The 26,896-nt window shown below is 46.3% G+C and overlaps 1 protein-coding gene across 2 annotated transcripts; it reads right to left on the bottom strand.

Annotated features, from left to right (window-relative positions):
• Positions 1–1,101: 1,101 nt before the first annotated feature.
• LOC120932533 (MRN complex interacting protein) lies at positions 1,102–25,901 on the bottom strand. 2 transcript variants are annotated; one of them, XM_040344985.1, is made up of 7 exons: positions 25,694–25,897; positions 25,557–25,616; positions 22,051–22,148; positions 16,670–16,736; positions 8,067–8,221; positions 7,534–7,630; positions 1,102–2,668 (listed from the first exon to the last, which is right to left on the bottom strand). In XM_040344985.1, exons 1-7 carry the CDS (start codon positions 25,751–25,753, stop codon positions 2,234–2,236), a joined length of 972 nt encoding a protein of 323 aa, XP_040200919.1. In that variant the 5' UTR covers positions 25,754–25,897; the 3' UTR covers positions 1,102–2,233. The 2 variants fall into 2 exon arrangements, with proteins under 2 accessions (XP_040200919.1, XP_040200920.1); XM_040344986.1 differs by having other exon boundaries at positions 2,553–2,663; positions 25,694–25,901.
• Positions 25,902–26,896: the final 995 nt, after the last annotated feature.

Genomic DNA, 26,896 nt, shown 5'->3' with positions numbered 1-26,896 from the left:
TTAACCCCCCCCCCAATGTGAATTGGTAACCAGGGTACATTGTACCCCTACCATTTCACAAAAAAAAGTTTCAAACGTTTTAAAAGTTTTAACAAAACACAAGACACAGCTTGGGACAAGTCCTATTAAAAAAAAAAAAAAATCCAAGTAATCCATTCTCGACCAGAATAAAAAAAACAAAAATAAATAAAACGCCGCCACGATCTGCCTCCATGGAAGGTTCCTGTCGAATGACACTACACCCGCCATGACAGCTCTTAAATAGCTGAGGGCAAGGCCACCCAGGACGTACGCGGGTGACCCCCGCCCCTCTGACACCACGGGAAACCCCTGTGGCGTCAAAGGAGGGCGGGGTCACCCGTGATGCGTGAGGGTGGGGTCACCCACGTACGTCACATACACATGCTTTACAGGCATACTATAGACACCCCCCAGGTACGAAATTTAAAGGAATATTTCACTTTTACTGTTTCACTTAAAATCACTGCTCTTGAAAAAAAATATGCCATTTTTAAAACGTTTTTTTTGCATTGATACATGTCCCCTGGGGCAGGACCCAGGTCCCCAAACACTTTTTATGACAATAACTTGCATATTAACCTTTAAAATTAGCACTGTCCCATAGACTTTAACGTTTAAATTTTTGGCCCGTTTGCATGTTCTGCTGCAAACCAAACATGGGTTGTTCAGCTCATTCCTAGTCATGAATCTGAAGAGAAACTGTATCCATTAATGAACAAAAAAGAAATAGGATCCTTTTCAGCTTCCATAGCTGTTCTCAGACTTTTTTCCAAAGCTTTTAAAACACTTTCTGCGCATAATGCTCTTCAGACTGATATTTATAACCTAAAACCTGTGTGCCTGGAGTTCATCATAAAAAAAAAAAAACATAATTTTTCTAGTGCAGAATAGAAAATGTAAGTTCGAGTTGATTTTTTTTTCTTCTATTTCATTTCTAATAAATCTGAGTCCCTGCTGTGTACTTTCACCTAAAGCTATCTGTGTAATTGCAAATGCTCTCAGCTTTATATATAAAAAGCTGTTGCTATAGACAAGGCACACCACTTCAATCAGCTCAGCAATCAAAACCAAACACCTTACTATTCTTTATGAGCAATACAAATTCTCTTTTATTCCATTTTTCTTTTAACAGAAAGCACCATGTTCCAAAAGGAGACAAAAAAACCTCCACCACATAGAGATATATATTTATTGTGGTACCCCACTAGTGTATAAATACCGGATTCTCAACCAGGCAGGTTGAGGGGCTCCAGTGTATTTGCTTGTTCAGGAGGAACCTGGCTTTTCAGGTTCCTCATTATTTACTAAAGTCCACTTTGGGACCTGGAGCCCGGGGGTTTCTTAGAGATCTGGGTTTTGAGACTCACTGGCACACAGATTGTTCAAGTGTGTCTGGGCCTGATAGTAGAGTCAGGACCGGGGTTCTGGGCTCCACCCTCCCGAGGAGTCTAGGTGTGCACTGGGGAAGCCAGAGACCCAAGTCTGAGGGTCAGAGCAGTAAGGGGATGCTCTCTATATGGACGGTGTTGGCAAGGGAATAGTCTGAAGGAGACAGATGAGAGCCTGAAGTGGAAGGCCTGAGCAGCAAGGTACTGCACCCAAGGCTGAGCAAGCCTTAAGAGCCAGGTGGAGTTTCATTTTTCATTTGTTGTTCTTTTTGGGAGAAGAACCCCTGTATGGGCAATCAAATGCATGTATGGACTTTCCTCTTTGTTTACTTTCAATAAAAGTGTGCTACCACGCCCTTAAACTAAAGTTCCTGTTGGCTATGAAAACTCACTGAAAAAGCATCTACCACTAAGCTAGACATCCCCCAATGTCACACTATACTATATACACACACATACATATACACCACTGGCAGTAGAACAGTACAATATACAAAAAGTTCAGGACCCATAGCAACCATTTAGAATTAATCTTGTACTTGTCCCAATTCAGTAAAATAAAACTAGGTTGGTTACTGTGGGTTACAATTTTATGCTTTTAGTGCTTTGTAAGCCTATTCAAGGGTTACAGTATATAAAACCTAAACCGTCAAAAATATGGAATAATTTCTAGCTTGACAGAGTATTCATAAAAAAAACAGGGATCCCAGCATACTTTGCAAATGGTGAAGTTTCCTAGAAACAAAAAAGACACTTTTTATTACTGGCTGGTTAAGTCTGTGTGTGCAGTTGACAGGATGTCCTTATATTACAATGTAGGAGTGTTAATAGTTTTCGTCAAAGTCTTCATCAGTTTGAAAGATACTGCACTGAGGCTTGGCTGTAGCATCATTGGTCTTAGGTGCACAGCCTGATGGCTGATCTGACAGAATTCTACTTTCATGTACTGTCCTGGGAAATTCACTTTCAAAATAAGTTGTTTTGGGCTGAGCCGACCACAAGGACAGCACAATATTCTGATTATGTTGAATTTTATTTAAAATCGGGTCCATATTTGTTACTTTTTTCTGAAGACTGTGTGTTCTGGAGATGTCCTCTTTAACCTTATCCTCAGCCAAAATATCTCTCTCCCATTTAAAACCAGAGCAAGTAGGCTCATCTGCAGGTGACACAATCCTTCCATGATCTCCTGTAGAACCCACGTTCTCATTTTTGATGTAGGAAGGCTCATCTGTTTGTTTTATGGATGCAGCCCTGTCCTTGAATTAAAACATGGAAAAGATTAGGCATCTACACGCCACATAGCAGTTAGCATTTCCAAATGCATAAAAGAATGAACACATATACTATGGATTTTAATGAAAAAGCTGCATTATAACTTCTCTTTCATCATCCTGCAGCAATTACATAAGGACCAAGTACATTTACACACCCTGTCACTTATAGTTAAAGTGGTTTTAAAGGCATAAAGGTTTACTTTAATGCATGCTCTCCATTAGGGTAAAATGTCTTTAATGCTCCCTCCAACACTCCCTAAATACTTACCTGACCCCAATCTTAATCCAGTGCGCGTCTCTCTCTCTCTCTCTCTCTCTCTCTCTCTCTCTCTCTCTCTCTCAAAGCATTGGCGCCTGCTGTCAATCAAATCCTGTGAGAAGGGAGCAAGAATGGGCATGAGCCGCACTGTGTTTGTCAATAGACACACATAGCCCGGCTCGGGAGAGAGTCTGCACCCATAGCAAGTGTTTTGTTAGGAGGCAGACACAGAAGGGGAGAAGCAGACAGCGCTGACAGGGAACCCACAGAAGGGTAGGATCAGATCTGCTTTTTGCAAAACCATTGCACAGAGCAGGTTAGTAAAACATGTTTATTATTTTAATTTAAAAAAATATATAACTTTACAACCACTTTTAAAACCTACCTAACAAAATAAGCTTGGACACACACAGTACTTAGCTTTCTGGCATGTTTCTTGAAAGGCCAACACTTAAATGCTCTCAAGTATTCACACACTTCCAGTTATGTGAATACCCTGATGCTCACGGTGGCATCTCTCGCTTGCTCGTGTGTCACTACAGCATAAACAAGATAGCAAAAAGGAACCACAGTGTAGGTCAGGGAAAACAGGTATTCAACGGATCCTACCAGTCAAATACTGCTGCATCTGCTGAGCAGGGAAGCAGTAACTTTTCAAGGAGTGGGCCAAAAAAGTACAGGCATACCCTACTTTTAAGTACACAATGGGGTTTAGTGTATACAGTCTTCTAGCAGTTATGTTTTACATGCAAGTGACCCTGTGCTAATAGGACCACTTTACATCCCTTGGTAAAAGGCTGTGCATAAATTAGAAGCACAATTAAAAACGAGAATACCACGTACTCCAATAAAAGCTACCGTTTTCTGACTTTCATGCCATTGTAGTTACAGAGCCATGAAATGATGTACGGTAGCCGTTCCTCCAAATATAGAGTTGAAAAATTAAAGCATATGTCTGTATGTGTAGACTTCCCTTCATCTCCTCCCAAAAACAACCTGACAGAGTTTTTAAAAAAACTTTCACACATTGTTTAAAAAACAAAAACGTTTTGGCTGGAATTAGACGATGCATACATGTGTGAAGGCTGGCCTGGATTTGTAGGAGGAGTCTGAGGGCTATTTATCCCTCCTCCCCTCTCATCTCCTGCGTCAGTGGGGTTTCTGGGTGCCCAGCCGACGCACGTCACTTCCGGTTTTGTAGTTAAGCGGCCGGTCGGCTGCTGAAGTCTCGTGGCGGTTCCCCTCCCGATGCTCACACCAGGCTACATCGAGGGGGACGCCTGCCTACTTCTCCCTGTGTTCCCCACATTGCTATTTTTGTACGTTCCTGTTGTCCACGCCATTTGGAGTTCCAGTCCTGCTTACGGTCCTATTTCGGTTTCAGTGGTCCCGGTTTCCAAAGACCACAATGTCTGGCTGACTCTCTGCTGTACAGTATTAGAGTCCAACTCATCTGGTAAGCACGTTTATATCCACTCCATACCTTGATGTGATTGTGATCCCCATAGAGTTCTATAGACAACTTGAATACCTGTTGTATCCCAATTATTGGATAGCAGCTCACCTGTCTTCCTGCACCAATTATTCAATTGATGTCCATTCAATTTTAAGACAGACTTCGCAACTTTTTTCTTTATATTCAGCACCATTTGGGCTACCTATATTTGTGTCGGTAGTTCATGTACATGCACTTATATTATGAATGTTGTTGCCTCACATGGTATCATATATTTTGAAGTTTGAGTTTGTTAGCGCTACATTTTTTGTTTACTATTTTGCTGGCTTTGTTTGTTTGTTTGTTTGTTTGTATGTAGCAGCTTGGCACTTCTTTTCTGAATCAGCGCAGTTTTTTCTTTATTTTATTTTCTTCTTCGTTCATTCCCATGTCTCATCTTACTTGTATAGGTTCTTTGCTTTCCTGGTCCAGTTGGCTAGGGCTCACATCTCGGGATCTGTCACGTCTACAGATCCATTCGGGCGGAGGTTTTCGTTTTCCAAATGATTCTTGACCTCAATCTTCTCGCCCGTCACGTCATAACTATGCATTTCATTTCACCTGCAGGACTATCCACCACGGTATGTGGGTACACGGGTCCTCAGTGTTCTGTTGCGCAGCAGGTCACTTGCGCTCACTCACGTTATTCACCGGGGGGGGGGGGGGTTTGTCAGATTCATTCTCATGCTGTGGTCCCTCCGTCACATCATGTCTTATGTGGGTAGGCACAGAGGGGGGTTGTGTTTTCTGTTATTGGGGGTTCTACTCCAGCGTGTTTCAGTCATAGCTTGTCAGAGCTATGCAGTCACGACGCGCACAAACAGCCTTGTAGTTTCATTTGCTTTCTTTGTCTCGTCATACATTTCTTCTGGGTATAGTTAGCCAGGGTGCGCATCTCAGGATCTGTCACATCTACAGATCCATAGGGGCTGGAGGTTTAGTTTTTAAATGATTGTTGACCACAATTTTCTCGCCTGTATACCATACCTCATACGTGCACGTTCATTCTTAAGCTTATACATCTACCCACCATGGTCTGTGGGTACATCGGCCCTGAGTGTTTCTTTTTATAATTACCTGTCTCTGCGGCAGGTTACTTGGGCTCACTTACTTCATACACTTACTACATACACTTGGGTGTGATCTGTCGTCAGGTTCATTCATGTGCTGAGGTCTGGTCATTTCTGCTCACGCCCAGGCAGGTACAGAGGGGGTGGGGCTGTCTCATGTTTGGTTGTCTGTTGTCTTTTTCTTCCCGTTTCCTAGGGTTTGGGCTTGCCGCACGTCTCGGGGGCAACACATTCTGGTTCATCCCGGCTACTCCCATGTGGGGGTTCTGAGCATGGTAGTACTGTCGCACAGGGGTTGGTCCATACTTGGCTCAGCAGAGCGGTAAGTCAACAAGGGGCTTCCTTTTCCGGCCACAGAAGGGTAGGCGGTACGTTTTCAGTTTGTTTCCATTCCATCCCAGCTACTCCACATACCAGCATGGAGCATGTTCTGGGCTTTGTTCTTAGCGCAGTTTCATGCGGGCCTATAGGCTCTCCATGGCCTCTTGCGCCACGAGTCAGGATAGAGGTGTTCAAAACTCGCTTGCTCCGGGGCAGGGGTCAGCACACCCTCAGCTCTGGCATTCTGCTGGCAAGTTCTGCATCTCCTTTCACTGGTCTTGTCAAACCTTCGGTTCAACATGTCTGAGCCAAGCATATTCCTTGTCGGGGGTGGTGTGGGAATCTCATCCCCGGGCTTCAGGCAGGCCCTGCCGGGAGTATTTGTCAGGCCCACACGCGGGCCTCGTCACTATCTTGTCGTAGTCTGTTGTAGGTATCTCAGCGTCAGAGACAGTCATGCTTTCGTTCTCGTTAAGTTTCCAGGGGCAGTTTCCAGGGGGCGCTTGGTCTGGTTCTTCACATTTCATTCCGAAGAAGGTAGGTCGGCCCATTGGGGTGTCCAGTGGCAAGTTTCAACGTTGTTGTTACGTTTGGCTGTCTCTTTCCTGCAAGAATAATTTATCAGGGTTCTCGTCCATGGAGTCGGCGCTTCTTTGCTGCCCAGTCGGGGGGGGGGCTTTGGCCGTCCTAGCGGTTCACCCTTAGCTTCATCAGTCCTGCCCGCTGCCAGGGCCGGTTAGCAGCGTTAGCCTCAGTTTCTCTGCCGGGTTACCCTCGGGTCCACGCAGTCCTTACTCAATACCAATGTCCCTGGGTCGGCCCATAATGGTAGGGGTCTGGGCCGATATCATCTTTTGGTGCTGTTCTCTTGTTCATAGGTTGCCGGATCTTCTGGGCAGGTGCGTCAGTCCAGTCTTCTTTTGTCCAATTCCCAGCCTGTTTCTAGGGGGGGGGTCACAGACACTCGGGTAGGTTGTGTCATGCCATGTCTAGTTCTGTCTGTTATCGTTGCATATCACTACAGCGTGTTGGCCTCATCCGTCAACATCAGCAACTGCTCTTTCGGGTTTCCGGCTCTCATACCCCTTCCCTCCTATCAGTTTGTGCATTTTTGCAGCTCTCACGTCCCCTTACCAGGTATGGATAGTTAGGCCAGGGGTTGTGGGGGGGTTTTACAGGGTTCTTGTCTTGCGTCCTGTTGGATGGTGTTCAAACTTTGCATTGTTTTACAGGGCTCCTCAGGTCAGCCCTTGTTTCATTCCCCCACGTATCCTCTCGCCACAATCAGTTGTTCCCATGTCTGTGCTTTCTGGAAGTAGGCTCAATCTATCAGTCACGGGTTGTTTGGTTCTGGGCAGTTTCGCAGTGCCAACGAATGGGGTTCCTTCTGATCATCAATTCTCAGGACGCTGGTTTCTGCTGTCGTAACAGATGCTTACTGGAGCCGTTCTTTGAGACTGTCCGGGCGCGCGTTACTCTACCAGACAGATTGTACAAAGGCCTTTTTACCTTCCTATCACACCTACTTCCGGGTCTTTTTGCCCACTTATAGGCATACTGACCAGCTAGGCTAAGGCACACCTCAGGCCTGGGTAGTTAGGGTGTCGCATTCCTCAGTGAAGACTCTGACTACAAATATAGTTTATGTACACAAACACACACAATATTCATGACGGCGTAATCAGAAAATACGAGCACATACCTCATGGGTCCTTTTCCTTTTGGAAGTGTTCAGTATGTCTCTATTGAAATCTTGTTCATTAATATCACACGTATACTGTGGCATTTTTTTACGTTTCCTAACAAGCAAAAACAGGAAAATTAATCACATTGAAACCCCTTGTACCAAATTCAATTGTCCACAAACTGAACAACCCCCCCCCCCCCCCAATGGAAACGTATGTTCAAGCTCTATTTGAATAGAGCCCCCCTCCATTATATAAAAAAAGTATCAGTCATGGGGCATACCGCGTTGTATGGTTTCTGACCTGTTTCTTTTATCTACAATCCTGTTCCACTGTTATTAACTAATGTAACACTTGCCTGTGTGTGGGATTTAATGATAAATCAAGTATAGTATATGCACACTGCTCACTGACCATGCCATGTTATATTGTGATGTCTATTAGATTGAATTGTTCCTGTATGACTTGAAATTCAAAAAGAATATTTAAAAAAAACAATTGCCTAAAATGTCTTAATATATCATAACTGTAAAAGTAAAGGTGTTTTTACCTCGCTTCTGATATAATATTCTGCCGAGTGTAAAAGTGTTCCCGGTCAGTGTAAATCAGACCATTGTCCTCTTCCTCTTCCTGCTTTACACATGAATTTTCACTGTCTTCCTCCAAATATTTACTCCAGCAGCTTACGGGGGCCCCAATATGTGGCTGCAACAATTCATCAGTAAAAACACATTGACCCACTAAAATATCTATAATATGTGTCTTAAAGAGTTCCAGGAAAAAAAGGATTTTTGTACTCACCGTAAAATCCATTTCTCTGAGTTCATAGACGGACACAGCCTTCATTGACCTTAGGGTTATGCTTCTTCCTACCAGGATATTTAGGCAGAATTCTACAGCACTTAAGGTGTTAAAAACTTTCCTTCATGCCGCTCCTCCCAGGGGGCGTGGCTCCCCAGGCATAACCCACACCCTGCTCTAGCAGCCTCAGTTCGTAACAAGCAGTACAAACAAAGGAGGGGTGGGTGCGGTGTCCGTCTATGAACTCAGAGAAATGGATTTTACGGTGAGTACAAAAATCCTTTTTTCTCTTTCGTTCATAGATGGACACAGCCTTCATTGACCTTAGGGACGTCCCCAAGCAGTGTCAAAAAATTCGAGGGGTGGGAAAAATAACACAGCAAAAACAGGTTCCACCCCAAACAAAACCGGAGTTACTCAACGGAGGAACTCCAACCTTAAACTGCCGCCTGTAACACCCTGCGGCCGAAGGAGGCATCAGAAGATGCACTCACATCCACCTTATAAAACTTTGAAAAAGTGTGGACCGACGACCAGGTCGCAGCCTTACACACCTGTAACACAGAGGCTTGATGTCGGAAAGCCCAGGAGGCCCCGATCGCCCTGGTCGAATGGGCCGTGACCCGAAAGAGAGGCGCCCGCCCCTTCAGGGCATAGGCCTTAAGCACAACCTGTCGGATCCACCTGGAAATGGTGGCCGATGAGACAGCTAGGCCCTTACTGGGACCGGACACAGACACGAACAGCGAGTCCGACTTCCGGAACGGAGCTGTCGCCGACAAGTAAACTCGAAGGGCCCGAACCACATCCAAAGAATGTAAGATGGCTTCCTTTGGGTTCTTCGGCTGAGGACACAAGGATGGAAGAACAATGTCCTCATTAATGTGAAAGGCCGAAACGACCTTCGGAAGAAAAGAGGGGTGCGGGCGCAGCACCGCCTTATCCTGATGGATGACCAAGTAGGGGGCCTTGCAAGACAAGGCCGCCAGCTCAGACACTCGTCTGATAGAGGTAATAGCAACCAGAAAGACCACCTTCTGTGACAGAGTCAGCAAAAGGATCTCCCGAATGTCCTCAAAGGGGGCACGCTGAAGCGCAGAGAGGACCAAATTCAAGTCCCATGAAAGCAGTGGGGGGCGCACCGGAGGGGCCACATGACGGACCCCCTGCACAAACGTGCGAATTAGGGAGTGCGCCGCCAAGGGACGCTGAAAATAAACAGCCAGAGCAGAAATCTGGCTCTTGATCGTGCTCAAGGCAAGATTATGTTTGTACTTTGGCACCTTGGATTTTTGTTTACTTATATTTTGTTTTTCTTTAAAAAAAAAATGTTTTGCTTTTTTTCCCTTTTGGTATGCACCAGCAGTCTGTGACCTGATATTGGCTTCTGGTGTGTCCAGTGATTGCGGGCCACCCCCAGCCAATCATTCAATCAGGTCACATGCCAGCTTTTGATCTCTATATATACTAAACAGTCTTAATGCATGTTAGCCATGAATAAGCACCAAGTCAGTGCGAAACGTCGGTTATCCTCCTGTTTCTGTTGCTGTGATCTGGTATGTTTTTGCTGTTCGTTTAAATAAAGACAACCTGTTTGGTTTGGAGTGCGGCCATCCATCCTTCATTTTACGCCAATGCTTGCCTAGTGCACTGCCAGCACCCTTGGAATCCTACACCTGTGTATGACCCTATAGCAGACCCACCTTGAGCGGTGATTTTCCTTCTTCTAAGAGCCTGGTCCACACCCCGCTGAAGGAACAGCAGGATCCGGGACACCGCGTATGTACGGGGGTGCCACTTCATCTCCTCACACATAGAGACGTAGGCTTTCCATGTACGATGGTAAATCTTTCTTGAAGTGGACTTCCGTGCACGCAGCATGGTAGAGAGTACCGGGCCCGACAGGCCCCGGTCCTTCAGTACCTGGCTCTCAACAGCCACGCCGTTAAAGCCAGTGACCGTAAAGCAGGATGGAAGATCGGACCCTGAGACAGGAGATCTTCCCTCAGGGGCAAACGCCAGGGGGCGTCTGCCACCAGACGTACCAGGTCCGCGTACCAAGAGCGACGTGGCCAGTCTGGGGCGATCAGGATTGTTGGAATCCCTTCGGCTTCCACCCTGCGCAGCAGGCGAGGGAGGAGCCTTAGAGGAGGGAAGGCGTAAATCAGGTGATAGTGACCCCAGGGAGCCACCAACGCGTCTGACGCGTCCGCCCACGGGTCTTTTGATCTGGCCACGAACCGTGGCACCTTCCGATTGAGACGGGATGCCAGAAGGTCCACGTCTGGAGTGCCCCATTTTAGGCACAGGCATTGAAACACCTCCGGGTGGAGAGACCACTCCCCTTGATCCAGAGTCGTGCGACTTAGGAAGTCGGCTTGCCAATTCTGAACCCCTGGAATGTATACGGCCGACAGAGCCGGAACGGACCTTTCGGCCCACCGAAGAATGTGAGCGACCTCCGTCGCTGCAGCCGAGCTCCTTGTGCCGCCCTGATGATTGACGTACGCCACGGCCGTGGCGTTGTCGGACTGGATCCTGACAGGATGGCCCTGCAGCTCCAGGGACCACCTGGCAAGGCACAGCTTGATTGCTCGGAGCTCCAGAATATTGATCGGCAGGCGGGACTCCTCCCGAGTCCCGCGCCCCTGGGCTGACTGGGTGCCCCAGACGCCCCCCCAGCCGAAGAGGCTGGCATCCGTCGTGACCACTGTCCAGCGGCACGGAAGAAAAAAGACTTCCCGGACCGAAGACGTCAGCCACCACGCCAGGGAAGACTTGGCCAGATGGCTCAACCGAATCTGGCGATCCAGAGAAGATGGGACCCTGTTCCAACGTGACAGAATCTCTTTCTGAAGTACCCTGGTGTGGAATTGGGCATACGGGACCGCCTCGAAGGAGGCTACCATCAGACCCAGAACCCTCATGCAGAAGCGAAGAGATGACCACTTCTGGGTCGACAACTGTCTCACTGCAGATTGCAGGGTCTCCAGTTTTTCCGATGGGAGGAACACTCTTGCCTCCCCCAAATCCAAAACCAGCCCCAGGTGTTCTAGTCTCTGGGACGGAACCAACACTGACTTTCTGAGATTCAGAATCCAGCCGAACTCTTGGAGAGTCCGACACGTGATGGACACGTCCTCCTCTAACTCTGAGCCTGAAGAAGCTCTCAGGAGAAGGTCGTCCAGGTATCCCACGATAGCGATCCCTCGCTGCCTCAGCAAGGCCAGGATCGGGGCGAGCACCTTGGTGAAAACCCGTGGTGCCGAAGCCAGACCGAACGGGAGGGCCACAAACTGAAAGTGGTCCTCTCCGATCGCAAAGCGCAGATACCTCTGGTGTCTTGAGCAAATGGGAACATGCAGGTATGCATCCATGATGTCCAAGGACGCCATGAAGTCCCCCTGGTGGAGGGCCGCTATGATCGATCGGACCGACTCCATCCTGAATCTTTGCACTTTGACAAAGGAGTTGAGGGCCTTTAGGTCCAGGATAGGGCGAACCCCTCCCTTCTTGGGGACCACGAACAGATTGGAGTAGAACCCCTGAAACCGTTCCTGCGAGGGAACCGGGACAACCACCCCCCTGTCCAGAAGATCCTGGACAGCCCCGGACAGGGCTAGCCGACGATCCGGAGGAAGCTGGAGGTTGGAGGGAAAAAATCTGTTTGGGGGACAAGAAAGAAACGCTATCTTGTACCCCGAGGCAACCACCTCGCAAACCCAACGGTCGGATAGAAGAGATTTCCACCGATCCGCGAATTCGTGAAGCCGTCCCCCCACCCGAGCGGGGGCGGACCTTCATGCGGAAGCAGGTTTGTCCGCAGGCTTGTTGGGTTTGTTGAACCAGGGGCGCTTTCGCCCTGCAGTAGGGGCTCTAGAACCTTGCGGACCTTTTCCTGTCGTGCTGGGCGCATGAAAAAAAATGCTTAGGAGTAGTAAAAGTAGGACCTGGCTTGCGGCGAGGTTCCTTACCCTTCCCAGACTGCGGGAGCAACGTGCTCTTACCCCCCGTGGCATCCTTTATGATGTCATCCAGGGACGCCCCAAAAAGCTGTTCGCCCTTAAAGGGCAAATCCACCAAGGCCTTTTTTGAGGACTGGTCAGCCGACCAGCATTTTAGCCACAAAAGGCGGCGCAGAACCACTGCGTAGACGGAAGCCCTGGAAAGCAAAGGCAACATATCCATGTTCGCCTCGCAGAGAAATTTTTGGCCCTGAAGCAATTGTTCAGCCAGATCCCTAGAGGACTTGGAAGCACCTTGGACCTCCAGCTCCTGCAGCAGGAGCTTAGCTCTTTCAGTCAGGGTTTGCGCCACCAGGGTCCCGGCCAGAGCCGGCCTCACCGCCGAACCCACTACCGAGAACAGGGAGCGGCCCACGGCCTCCACTCTCCTATCAGCGGGGTCCTTGAATGCAGGAGCCCCCTCCACAGGCAACGTAGTAGCCTTGCTCAGTCTGGACACAGGAGGGTCCACTGACGGAGGAGAGACCCACTTTTTTAAGAAGTCCTCCTCAAGGGGGTAACGGGTAGCAAAGCTCTTAGGAACAGTAAAAGCTTTTTGCGGCGTATCCCATTCCTTATATAACATTGTCCAAATAAGGAACACAGGGGAATACTTTAGCGGCACGCGGTGGTTTGTTGCGGAACCCAAAAGGGACTGACACCGCTGGTGTCTCCGCCTCAACCTCAATATGTAGAGTCTCACGCACCGCTGTAATAAGAGCTCCAACAAATTCCTTGTCAGCAGACTCCGCAGCAGAGTCATCCTCGCTGTCCATGTGGGATAAGCACGCATCTTCCGACATTACAGAACCAGAAGCAACAATAGCATGATCTGATTCAGAGACATCCCCAGAAGCAGGTTCCGGGGGGGGGGGGGCGCTTTTTACCCCCCCAACCGAGCACTGGCTGCTTCAAACCTGGTGAGAAAAGACTCCAGGACAGCCAACATTGCCTCAACAGATGTGGCAGGGGAAGGGGCGTTAAGGGTTAACTCCGGCATTGTTAGGAATGAGGGGCCTGATTCAGGCTCCATAGTGCAGCTGCCGTGACACCCCCACTGCTAAAGCAGGAAAAAAATTCCCCACAGGTCACCTCCTGGCTGCCAGAACAGTATGGGGGCCTCTGGGACTCACCACCCTCCCGGTATAGCGCGGTCTGTGAAGGACAAGCTGTGCTGTATAGCGCGGTCTGTGAAGGACAAGCTGTGCTGGTGGAGCTGCAGCGCTGCGTCTGTCCCCTCAGACGGATTTGCGGTCTTTTTCCCCGTCGAAACCGCCACAAGAGGCCAAACTAGAGCTGAAAACAGCGCTGGCCACAAGAAAATGGCCGCCGAACAATGCAATCACGGCTCCAGCAAAATGGCCGCCGTGGCGCAGATTTAAAAAGACAGTGTACCTCAAACTGTCAGCTACAAAAATCACCACACAGCACACAGCTAACGCCCAGAAAAGTACACCACAGTCCCCTGCAGTGACACAAACAGCCCCCGCCATACCACGGGTCCAGTGAACATGAGCCCCAGAAAAAAAAAACCCGCACAGCCGTCACCCCAAGGGGGAAGGAGGGAGAGGAATAAGGGAGAGAGGAAAGCAGCGAAAAAACCCTCAGTCGACCTCCCAAGGGAAAAATTCCAGCCAGACCACTTACCTGAGTAAGAGGCCACTACTTACCCGTCCTGCAAATACCCGGCTACAGGTATCCCAGACAGAACCAACGTCCGCGAACGGCATGGCTGTCGGCCAGACACACTGCGACAAGGCCATAGAGACCGGTCATATGTGCGCCCTAGAACCGAAGTTCCCCGGCCGCCCCTGGAGCAACGGGGCCTGTCGTGGACGTCCCAAAGCTGAGCTGAGGGCCGGCACACGCTCGAAGGCCAAACCTGGGGGGGACTACAAGGGTCGAGGACCCAGCCTGTCACCCAGTCGGCTGTTGATAGAAGAATCACAGGATTCAAAAACGCAGGAACAAAATAATAAAAGCGAGAGAAAAAAAAAAAAAAAAAAAAAAAAAATCGCAAGAAAAAAACTCCAGAGTCCAGGAACTCCAGAGAGAGCCTGACCTCCTGTCGAAAACAAACTGAGGCTGCTAGAGCAGGGTGTGGGTTATGCCCGGGGGAGCCACGCAACCTGGGAGGAGCGGCATAAAGGAAAGTTTTTAACACCAAGTGCTGTAGAATTCTGCCTAAATCTCCTGGTAGGAAGAAGCATAACCCTAAGGTCAATGAAGGCTGTGTCCGTCTATGAACGAAAGAGAAAACAAGTTTGCTCGTTTTTTAATCTGCTTGGTATCAAATAGTTAACTGTAATGAGGTGTTTGCCACATCCTACATTGCTGGCTGTTCTTTACAATTTAGGCTACATATACACCATATAGTTTGCTGGATTCAGAGGCGGCATTCAGCCACCCCCAGATGCCCGCAAACCAACTGGCTGAAAGCTGAAGCCAAAACTTCACAGAAGTGAAGTGGAAGCACACGTTCTGTAAACAGTGCCAGTAAGAATCTTTACTTGTATGTAACCGCTCACATAAGCGGTTGCATGCAACAGCGCCGACCATTGAGATGCAGAGTACAAATCTGACAGCTGCAACTGTTCACACAGTGTGTGTAGACAGCATTTACAACCACCAGCAATAATCTACTGCCACTGAACTGCTGTGTGAATGCAGCCTTATGCTTTTATTCATGCTGGCTTTTGCTGTTTTTCCGATGCTTCAACAAGAGACTTGCAGCTCTTCTACACACAAGTTGCACTGTTGTTTGCCCTCCCCTTTCTACTCTTGCACTTTCACAGAACACCTTGTATTTTCTGAGCCCATTTACAAAATACAAAGAAGGGAATTTACTAAGACTGGAGCGGCTGTGCACAACCTATCACTTTCTAGCTTTTATTTTTTAACCTAAAAACTGAATAATCTGAAATTAAAAAGTTGATTGGTTGCCATGCCCAGCTACTCCAGATTCATTCTGCTCCAGTTTTAGTAAAATCCTCTCAGTGTTCTGTAAATAGACAAGAGAAAAGCAGGGGCGGATAGACGGCAGTGCAGCTTGTGTGTAGAGGAGCTGCAAGGCTCCAGTCGGAGTTTGCAAAGTATTTAAAAAACTATACGTCCTGCCATGAATAAAATTGTAAAGAACAGCCAATGAATCAAGCGATAGCATAAGCCCCATTACAATTACAAGTTATTACCCAGCAGATTTTAAACAAACATTTTTAACTGGAGTTCTTATACAAAATATACAATACATTATCATTATTATTATTATTATTATTATTATTATTATTATTATTATTATTATTATTATAATAATAATAATGCTACAATATTTACAACATTTAGAAAGCCATAAACAAAAAAATTGGTGAAATATATATATATATATATATATATATATATATATATATATATATATATATATATATATATATATATATCAAAAATTATGCTGTGATCCTGACTGCAATACTTGTAACTGACCTACAATATGTATGCAGACAAGGCAGGTCAGAAAGCATAAAAAATAAAATAAAAAATAAACTCTGGTATCCCTGCATCCATACAAGCAATGTGAATGCAAGGATTTACCCTGCTACGCTATTGTATTCTGACAGCAGGGACCCCGCAAATAAAATACACTGATAAGCGCAAATAGCACTGTGGTTTTTCAGCAGGACCAAATCGACAGAAGCCGGTCGTTACCCTCTGTTAAACAGAAACCGGACTGACTAACACACACACACACACACACACACACACACCAAATTTGTCAGATTCCTGCTTAACTGGCTGAATTTCGATGCATGTATACCCTTTCTTAAGAATACTGAAGCTAGAGGGTCAACATCAGTGAGCCAACCATGCGATCTCAGTAAAAAGACAAGGTAGAAAGAATGTAGTGAGACATCAGACACGCTTGAGAGGGCATATGATTTAAATTTACAAATTCCCCACTGGTGACCCCACAATAGCAATACAACTTGTTTGCGGCAGGGAGTTTAACAAGACACTCATTAAAATTAGAAGAAAAGAAGTTTAATCTTAAACTATGTAGAGGGTTCTTTACTGTAAGAGCGGTAAGGATGTGGAATTCCCTTCCACAGGCGATGGTCTCAGAGGGGAGCATCGATAGTTAAAAAAACAAACAAAAAAAAAAACTATTAGATAAGCACCTGAACGACCACAACATACAGGGATATACATTGTAATACTGACATATAATCACACACATAGGTTTGACTTGTGTCTTTATTCAACCTTGTCTACTATGTAACTACTTTAAAATGCTGTTTTTATCAATTATATCTTCTTTAACCTTAAGAATGAGCACAGAAAAAGTGTCAGATACCTGCGACGACCCAGAACTTTGTGTGCTGTCATAATCATTTTCACAGGCGTCATTTTGCCAGTTCAGCCTGCAAAAATTGGTAATAAATGCGAGAGTAAACAAAGAACAAGTAGAAATTTTTCTCAGCAGGCATTGTCAGTATAACAGGGAACATAACCATTTCCATTACAGACAGGAAAAAATAGACCCCAGACATATTTTTTTCAGGTGCATTGGCTACCTAGCTCTAGGGATTTTTCCCATCATGCAATAATGAAATTTGGATCTCAATGGGGCAATTTAATAGTTTATTGAAATTAACCTCAGTAATGAAAAAAAGTCTGGATGTGAAGATGTACTTGAGAGGAGCGACTTAATGAACTAGAACCAGCATTCAACAAGTGGCACATAAGGATGAGCTCAGGCGTGTTCGCAACCCGCACGTGCAGAGCCCGCCAGGAAGTCGGCACTGCACAGCGCTAATCACAGGCAGTGAGACATTTATCACTCTCTGCAGCCATAGATCGGGAAAAATAGCATTGTGCAGTGCTGACTTCCTGGCGGGCTCTGCATGTGCGGGTTGCGAACACGCCTGAGCTCATCCTTACTGGTACACTGGGTAGTGAAGGTACAGTAGGTAGAATGACATCCCCCGAACCTGCACCTTTAAAAAGTAGCTAGCAATGTCAACTCCCATATTCCATTCATGTTCTGTTTGCTCTTGTGCTATAGTGCCATTCATTTTAAATGCCCCCCCCCCCCAACACCTTCTCCTCAGCTGTGATGCATTAGGCAGTAATTTCAAATAAATGGCCCGCTTTATCGCAACACATTAACCACTTCCTTACCGCGTCATTGTGAAATGACGGCGGCAGGAACCCCTCCTCGATCCAGGAGGACGTCATATGACGTCCTGGGCTTTCCGGGTGGATATCTGAATGATGCCTGCAGCGAGAGGCATCATTCAGATATCCTTCTCTCCTGCCGGCGATTCTGCACAACGTAAGAACGATCATAGCGGCGATTCCGCCGCTAGATCGTTCTTACAGGCGACGGGAGGGGACATCCCCCCCCCTCCCACCGCCATCCGGTGCTTCTCCGGGCTCTCCCGTGCCATCGGGGGCCCGGAGAACGAATCGTCCGGCGCTGGCAGGAAGCATAGAGATGACTGGTGACCAGATGGTCACCAGTCATCTCTATGACCGTCGGAGGACCCGGGCGCGATGTGATGACGTCACGCCCGGGTCCTCGTAAGTAAACAAAGCCGCAATTGCGGCTGATAAGCAACCACAAGCATGAGATCGGTGATTTTTTTTTCACCGATTTCATGCTTTCCAGCCTGGAGGAGAGATGTGGGGTCTTATTGACCCCGCATCTCTCCATAAAGAGTACCTGTCACACACATTCCTATTACAAGGGACGTTTACATTCCTTGTAATAGGAATAAAAGTGATAATAAAAAAATAAAAATAAAAAAAAAGTGTAAAAAAAGAAATAAATATGTAAAAAAAAAAAAAAAAAAAAATTTTTTTTTTTAACGCCCCTGTCCCCAGTAGCTCGCGCGCAGAAGCGAACGCACACGCAAGTCCCGCCGACATATGTAAACACCGTTAAAACCACATATGTGAGGTATCGCCGCGTGCGTTAGAGTGCGAGCAACAATTCTAGCACTAGATATCCTCTGTAAATCTAAACTGGTAACCTGTAAAAAAAATTCAAAGCGTTGCCTATGGAGATTTTTAAGTACCGAAGTTTGGCGCCATTCCATGAGTGTGCGCAATTTTAAAGCGTGACATGTTAGGTATCTATTTACTCGGTGTAACATCATCTTTCATATTTTACAAAAAAATTGGGCTAACTTTACTGTTTTGTTATTTTTTTTAATTCATGAAACAATTTTTTTCCAAAAAAAAGGCGTTTGAAAAATTATTGCGCAAATGGCGTGCAAGATAAAACGTTTCAATGACCGTCGTTTTATTCCCTAGGGTGTCTGCTAAAAAAACATATATAATGTTTGGGGGTTCTGTGTAATTTTCTAGCAAAAAAATATGATTTGTACATGTAGGAGAGAAGTGCCAGAATAGGCCTGGTATGGATGGGTGTATAACTGCCCTGTATGGAAGTGGTTAATACGCAACATAACACAGACATGACCAGTGTAAACAGGCCCTTAGTATCCAAACTTTTTCAAAGGGCGACACACCAAGATGATACTTCAAACATTTCAAAAGACAGATCATACACTATGAATGAAAAAAACACTCAAAACATTAAAAGGGATTGTAAAGGTTAGTTTTTTTATTTTCTAAATAGGTTCCTTTAAGCTAGTGCATTGTTGGTTCACTTACCTTTTCCTTCGATTTCTCTTCTAAATGTTTTTTTTCCTTTGTCTGAATTTCTTATTTCCTGTTTCTCATGCACCCCATACTCATTCACATAGGGTGGGGGGCCGGGATCTGGGGGCCCCTTATGAAAGGGGGCTCCCGGATTCCGATAAGCCCCCCTGCCCGCAGACCCCGACAACCAACGGCCAGGGTTGTCGGGAAGAGACCACTGTCCTCATTAACATGGGGAAAAGGTGCTTTGGGGTGGGGGGGGGGTGTTGGGCTGCAGGGCGTTCCCCTGCCCCAAAGCACCCCCCCATGTTGAGGACATGCGGATGCGGCCTGGTACGGTGGGGGGGCGATCGCTTGTCCCCACCTCCTTTCCTGACCGACTGGGCTGTGTGCTTGGGTAAGGGTCTGGTATGGATTTTAGGGGGACCCCCCACACCATTTTTTCGGGGTAGGGGTTCCCCTTTAAATCCATACCAGACCCAAGGGCCTGGTATGCTCTTGGAGGGGGAACCCATGCCGGTTTTTTATTTAAAATTTGGCGTGGAGTTCCCCCTCATGATACATACCAAACACAGTGCCTGGTATTGGCGGGGATACAAGTTGGATCCCCGTTCAATATCGTGCCGCAGCTAAACGCAACCGCATGTAAACGCAGCTAATCGCACTGTACAAATGCAGCTGATCGATGTGCATGGAGTCTTGAATTTCACAGAAAATAAACATGCTTTTAACTGCGGCAGAACAGCCGTCCGTGTGAAAGGGGCCTTATGCCTGTGCTGATGCTTTGGATAAAGGAGTATTTTTTAGTAGATAAGTGTCTTTTTGTTGTGCAGGTATAATAGAGTCAATAAAGCAGTTAATCGAGTGCCCCATTTTATAAAAATCAAATCTGATTGGTTGCTAGTGACAACAACTCTTTTGTGCTCATTCGCTTTCTTTTGTTCCAAAGGAAGTCTGTGAAATGGAAAACAGAAACTGCCATCTGTTTACGTCTGAAAATGCATTTTGCCTGCTTGTTTTGCTGCATCTCTTTTACTAAAACCTTCAGTCAGTGACCAATGTAAATGTGTAGCACTACCCCCACAGGGGCTGCAAACGACTGGTTTCCCCACTCCTACACAGCAACAAGCAACAAGCATTTTCCACACTTTCTCTAGACACAAGGAACAGTTTTGAGCTTTCTTTTTGTGGATTAGGGGTTAGAACTTGAATGGAAAATAGGAATTATGGGATGCCCAGCTCAATTGCAACAATAACAGGGACACCTCCCTCCCTATATACATGATCCAAAACTGCCCTCCACCTGAATATTAAAGCGGGGGTTCACCCTTAGAGGGCACTTTTCCCCCTTAGATTCCTGCTCGTTATTACTAGGGGAATCGGCTATTTATTTTAAAATATGTGCAGTACTTACCCGTTTACGAGACGCATCCTCTCCGTCGCTTCCGGGTATGGGCTTCGGGAATGGGCGTTCCTTCTTGATTGACAGGTTTCCGAGAGGCTTCCGACGGTCGCATCCATCGCGTCACGATTTTCCGAAAGAAGCCGAACGTCGGTGCGCAGGCGCAGTATAGAGCCGCACCGACGTTCGGCTTCTTTCGGCTACGAGTGACGCGATGGATGCGACCGTCGGAAGCCTCTCGGAAGAATGTCAATCAAGAAGGAACGCCCGCTCCCGAAGACCCATACCCGGAAGCGACGGAAGAAGATGCAGCTCGAAAACGGGTAAGTACTGCACATATTTTAATATAAATAGCCGATTCCCCTAGACCGAACGAGCAGGAAGCTAAGGGGAGATTTTTTTTTTTTTTTTTAAATGGGTGAACTACCGCTTTAACAGTCTCTGATAATCACAGATGCAAAAGCCTAGGAACTCTCAGTCCCTTGGAAAGTAGCACAAGGTGTTGTAGGCTGCAAACCGGAGTATCTCCAACTCCGCTGTAGACACTGATCCCAGCTCTACTATCTGCAGGAACCACGAGCCCACCTGGCGGCTTTTCCACCTGGTTGCTTCTGAAGATCTCCCAGGGCAAGGGAAAGATTAAGCTCAAGGCCGTGTTCCAGAAAGGCTTGTTACATGTGCCAGTCTCTCCCCTTGTAAATCCCTAGGTGTGTTGATGTACTTACACTGTCCTCCTTGTTCCCCACTGCTTCCTTGGGAAAGCCAGCCCAAGCTCCAGCCTGAGGCAGAGCCCCCAGTCCAGTGCCACCGACAATCTCCTCAGCACTCCATCTTTCACCCGACCCCGTTGCTGGCAGGGCTTATTTATATTTAAGGGCTCGCCTAAGTATGCAGATCAACTCTCCAGGCCTCCGCCTTCTAGCTTCTGAGTCATCCAGCCTGACCTGCAGTAAACCCTGACCCAATTTAGACTCACAAGTTAAAATAGATATAACTCATGAAATTTGAGCTGAGGACATATCTGCAGCGTTTTCTTATCTTTCTTTAAAGCACGAGTCCCATGGCTTTCCCCTGTTCCATAGCTCCGTTATCAGCCTGATAAGTTCTCCGACACAGGAAATAAAAGCAGTCTGAAATTTGTGTTGTGGGAGGTTGCTATAAATAGATTAGCAGACAGCATGCCTTCTCACAGTAGAGCTCTGCACATTTCTTCCTTCACCAATGTGGAGTGGGGGTGTGTGCGTGCCTTTTCTCCAATCAGCTGTCTTGGCTGTATGCCCAGACTTCACACAGTGCTGAACAAGAAAAGAAATCTGTAACACCGTGTGCACTTTCTAAATCAGGGGTAGGCAACCTGGCCCTCCAGCTGTTTTGAAACTACAAGTTTCATGAGACATTGCAAGACCCTGACAATCACAGGCATGATGGGATCTGATGTTTCACCACAGCTGGAGTGCCGAGGTGTTCTAAAGGATATATAAAGCTGAAGACAGCAGATATACAGGTAAAACTTATGTAGGGAGATTTGTTTAATCTCTGTGTACCATCTAAGGCTGTTCACTTTACTGGGTATATGTGAGGGTTTACATCCAATCTAAATAAGACAAACCGGTTTTAAAAACATGCCCCAAAATGGGGGTAACGGTAACCTGTATCAAACTTACCCAGTGGTGGTAATAGCCGTTTGCTCCACTTTACCCTGAAGGAGATTCAACTTTTGGACATGTCGTCTGCAATCTGCAGCAGAGCCTTGTCCAAAAACCTGTCAGACAAGTAGAAATGGCAGCAGATATGTAAATATACATTAACAGGGGATGTTAGAAAGTTTAATCAAAAGAGCATCAGGTATTGTGATGTTCACACACTAAACAAAGTTGTTTCTTTACATCATCCCTTTTATAAAAATTAGTTTTGCTCTTTTGATAAATAAACACTTGCAAAAGGATTAGTGCACAGTGCAGTATCCAGAGATGCCAATCACAATCAATATCCTGCTCGCCTGGCTTCACTGAAGTGAATTCTGATGGACTGCAATTGTTTACTGCACATTGTTCCCTGTACTATTTATTAACCACCTCAGCCTCGGACCATTTGGCTGGCCAAAGACCAGGCCACTATTTGCGATTCGGTCTTGCAGCGCTTTAACTGACAATTGCGTGGGCGTGCGACGTGGCTACCTAACAAAATTTACACCCATTCCCCCCCCCCCCCCACAAATAGAGCTTTCTTTTGGTGGTATTTGATCTCCTCTGCAGTTTTTATTTTTTGCACTATAAACAAAAATAGAGCGACAATTTTGAAAAAAAAAAAAAGGCTATATTTTTTAGTTTTTGCTATAATAAATATCCCCCAAAAATATTTTAAAAAAAAATATGGTTTTCCTCAGTCTTCTACATATTCTTGTTAAAAAAAATGTCAATAAGTGTTTATTGATTGGTTTGCGCAAAAGTTATAGCGTCTACAAAATAGGGGATAGTTTTATGGCATTTTTATAAAAAAATATTTTTTAATCGGACACTTTTGGCGCTATTTTGGAACCATTCACATTTATACAGCGATCAGTGCTAAAAAATGCACTGATTACCGTGTAAATGTGACTGGCAGTGTAGGGGTAGTGTAGTGTAATAAGCTACTGTAGGTTAGTTTTAAAAAAAATCCTAAGTTAAATGCTAAAATTACTTATCTGAATCTCTGGTCATGAGATGTGCCAGGTCAGGAAACGTCTTTCATCTCCTTTCTAGCAGAGGGGGGACAGCCTTTCTTTTTTATACTGCGGCAGGGCAGCCGCTCTGCGCCGGATCACGTACATGATCCGCGTGCTGGGGTAGAGAGAGAGCCCAGGCTGTGCTTTGATTGACTGCAGCACCAACCAATCAGCAGCTGCCAGCCATGGTCACCGGCACCCAACGATCGGCTCCGGACACTACCGAAGAGAGCCCTGGGAAGGTAAACAAACATGGGGCTCTCTCCTGACAGGAGCAGGAAGTAAAAAACAGCACACACAGTAACACATGTTGGCCACACATTTAACCCCTTAATCACCCTAGATGTTAACCCCTTCCCTGCCAGTGTCATTAGTACAGGGACAGTACATATTTAGCAACGATCACTGTATTGGTGTCATTGGTTCCCAAAAAAGTGTCAGGCGATTTGTCTGCCACAATATCGCAGCCCAGCTATAAGTCGCTGATCGCCGCCATTGCTAGTAATAAATAAATAAATAAATAAATAAATAAATAAATACAAATTCCATAAATATATCCCTTAGTTTTTTAGACCCTTTCATTTTTGCGCAAACCAATCAATATACACTTATTGAGCCACAATTTTGGCCTTAAAGCGGGGGTTCACCCTATCGACGGGAAAAAAAAAAAAAAATTTTCTTTTACCTTTAAATCAGGCATTGTAGCGCGAGCTACAGTATGCCTGTCCCGAATTTTTTCCCCCCATACTCACCTTGTAGTCGTCCATCGAAGATACCGGGGAATGGGCGTGCCTCTGGAGACGGAGGATGATTGACGGCCGGCTCTGGCGCGTCACGCTTCTCCGGAAATAGCCGAAATAGGCTTGGTCTTCACGACGCGTGCGCATAGCCTGTGCGCACGCGCCGTGAAAAGCCGAGACCTACTCCGGCTGTCTTCGGGGAGAGTGACGTGCCAGGGCCGGCCGTCAATCATCCTCCCTCTCCATAGGCACGCCCATTCCCCGCGGGAGCCGGAATCTACGATGGACGACTACAAGGTGAGTACGGGGTTAAAAAAATCGGGACAGGCATACTGTAGCTCGCGCTACAATGCCTGTCTCGATGGTAACATCAAGTACGAGAGGGTGAACTACCGCTTTAACTGATTAACAAAAAAAAAAATCTTTATTGGATAGGTTTTTCAGCAGATAGTAAAAAAAAATATAGTTTTTTTTCTCAAAATTGTCACTCTTTTTTTTTTATAGTGTAAAAAATTAAAAACGCAGAGGTGATCAAACACCACCAAAAGAAAGCTTGATTTGTGGGGAAAAAAAAGGGACATCAATTTTGGGTAACGCGTTGCATGACTGCACAATCGTCAGTTAACCACTTGCCCCCCCCACGTCAAATGGCTGAGGGGCGGTGCGGCTATCGTTCTGGGACAACATTGTATGATGTCGTCCCAGAACAGCCCCTCACGTGTTGCTCTTTAACGATGTGATCGGTTGTGTCCAATCACATGTAAACATGGAAATGCTGGTAATCTGCGTGGCGAGGAGAGCCGATCAGCGGCATCTCCTCGCAGGGGACATCAAGATCTACAATCAGGGCACTGATTACAATAAAGCGCCAACAATCAGTATCCACCAGTGCCTGCAATCAGTGCCCATTAGTGATGCCAGTCAGTGCTGCCTATCATCGCCACCTCATCAGTGCAGCCTATCAGTGCCCTCCTCATCATCCTCAAAGATTACTGACAGGAACTAAGGAAGAAAAATAATCTGTCTTTTTTTGTACAAAAAAAAAAAAACACACCACCAAAAGAAAGCTCTATTTGTGTGAAGAAAATTATAAAAATGTCACATGGTTACAGTGTCGCATGACCGTGCAATTGTCATTGAAAATGTGACCGCGCTGAAAAGCTTAAAATTGACCTGGGCAGGAAAGTGGGGGTGAAAGTAACGCAGTGCCATATCACAAAAAATGGTCTGGTCATGAAGTGGGGGGTTAAATATTCTGGAGTTGAAGTAGTTAATGTATGTTTATGTGTGAACAGGCACTGACTCGGGCTGCAGAGTTTGATAGACGGCACTGCCTGTCAAACTCGCCAATTAAAATCAACGAGGCTACACCGCAACCACAAACCAAACGCTTGGCTCACAGATTTGGTGTGGTCCCGCATTATAAATTTGCTATTAAAAAAAAAAAAAGCAAAAAACACAGGTGGCAGTAGTAACTCCTAAACACCTGGCAGCCGCTGCTATACCACCTACCACCCCCAGAAAAGCAATCCATTGCAGCTCACTTTTCATAGGGTGGTAAGCATTACTGAAAGAATACGAACATATATAAACATTTTAGATCGTATACTGATTAAAGACAGTCATGCCCATGGCAGACCCATAGACTTGTACAGACTACGGTCATTGAACAGGCTCAGAAAGTCCATACACAGAATCAGAACACATAGCACAGGAAATCACTTACCTTTATCAGGGACTGTTTTTCTCCACAGAGTTTACAAGTCCATGTCTTGCTCTTCTTCACCTGTAGAGGAATGAAGGAGTTGGTTAGAAGAAACAAATATCAATAAAGGGACACTGGAACAAGAAGGATTCAGGTACCTGGTGCACCTGGAAGGTGTGACAGGAGAAACAGCATAGAACATGGAACTCCTGAACCATTCTGTACGATGAGGAGAGAACTCAGTTCTGTGAGGAGAGCCGAGCACTTCCTGCTTCCATTCCCCGCCTTCTGCCCAGCCTCCTCCTCTACACACACTGACAGCACTGTGCCTGCTAAACAGAGAAACGTAATACCACAGGGAGAAAACAATTACTACAACTCTTCTAGCTGTTTTACCTCAGCTATAAAGATTTCCGAATCCTATCATAGCAAACTAGGTGAAGGAATGACCAATTTTAACTCATTTTACTCATAAAAGTTATTTTTTATTTCCAGCAGTGTTTTTTTAGGTGCTGCTCTGAAGTTGTATGTACTTTGCAATGGTGACTATTTTTCCAGGTAGGACAACAGTAAAAGAAATTAAAACAGCCCATCCCGGTATCCATATAGATCCCTATATAAAATGGAAACAAAAGAGTCTGTAAAAACGCAGTGCTTTTATCAGTAAGTGCCTGACCAGATTAAATCCGGGGACATATTTAATTATTTTTACTAGTAATGGCAGCAATCAGTGACTTATAGCGGGACTCATACCTCCCAACTTTTTGAAATGGGAATGAGAGACACCTCACCTATCAGCAAAAGTATGCAGGCATAGGGCACGCCCCCTGCCATGCCCCCTTAAAGCGGGAGTTCACCCATTTATAAAAAAAAAAAATTTCTCCCCTTAGCTTCCTGCTCGTTCGGTCTAGGGGAATCGGCTATTTGTATTAAAATATGAGCAGTACTTACCCGTTTTCGAGCTGCATCTTCTTCCGTCGCTTCCGGGTATGGGTCTTCGGGAGCGGGCGTTCCTTCTTGATTGACAGCCTTCCGAGAGGCTTCCGACGGTCGCATCCATCGCGTCACTCGTAGCCGAAAGAAGCCGAACGTCGGTGCGGCTCTATACTGCGCCTGCGCACCGACGTTCGGCTTCTTTCGGAAAATCGTGACGCGATGGATGCGACCGTCGGAAGCCTCTCGGAAGACTGTCAATCAAGAAGGAACGCCCATTCCCGCAGCCCATACCCGGAAGCGACGGAGAGGATGCATCTCGTAAACGGGTAAGTACTGCACATATTTTAAAATAAATAGCCGATTCCCCTAGTAAAAACGAGCAGGAATCTAAGGGGGAAAAGTGCCCTCTAAGGGTGAACCCCCGC

The sequence above is a fragment of the Rana temporaria genome, chromosome 3 (assembly GCF_905171775.1).
Source record: "Rana temporaria chromosome 3, aRanTem1.1, whole genome shotgun sequence".
Classification (NCBI taxonomy): domain Eukaryota; kingdom Metazoa; phylum Chordata; class Amphibia; order Anura; family Ranidae; genus Rana; species Rana temporaria.
This window is presented reverse-complemented; position numbering and strand designations above follow the sequence as displayed.

Bases quoted from the DNA above. Each gene is read 5' to 3' on its own strand.
- LOC120932533 (XM_040344985.1), bottom strand. From the start codon at position 25,753: ATGGTTCAGGAGTTCCATGTTCTATGCTGTTTCTCCTGTCACACCTTC. The intron at 25,617-25,693 runs GTACCTGAATCC...ATTCCTCTACAG, and splicing joins ACACCTTCCAGGTGCACCAG to GTGAAGAAGAGCAAGACATG. The intron at 16,737-22,050 runs GTAAGTTTGATA...CAATTTTTGCAG, and splicing joins ACGGCTATTACCACCACTGG to GCTGAACTGGCAAAATGACG.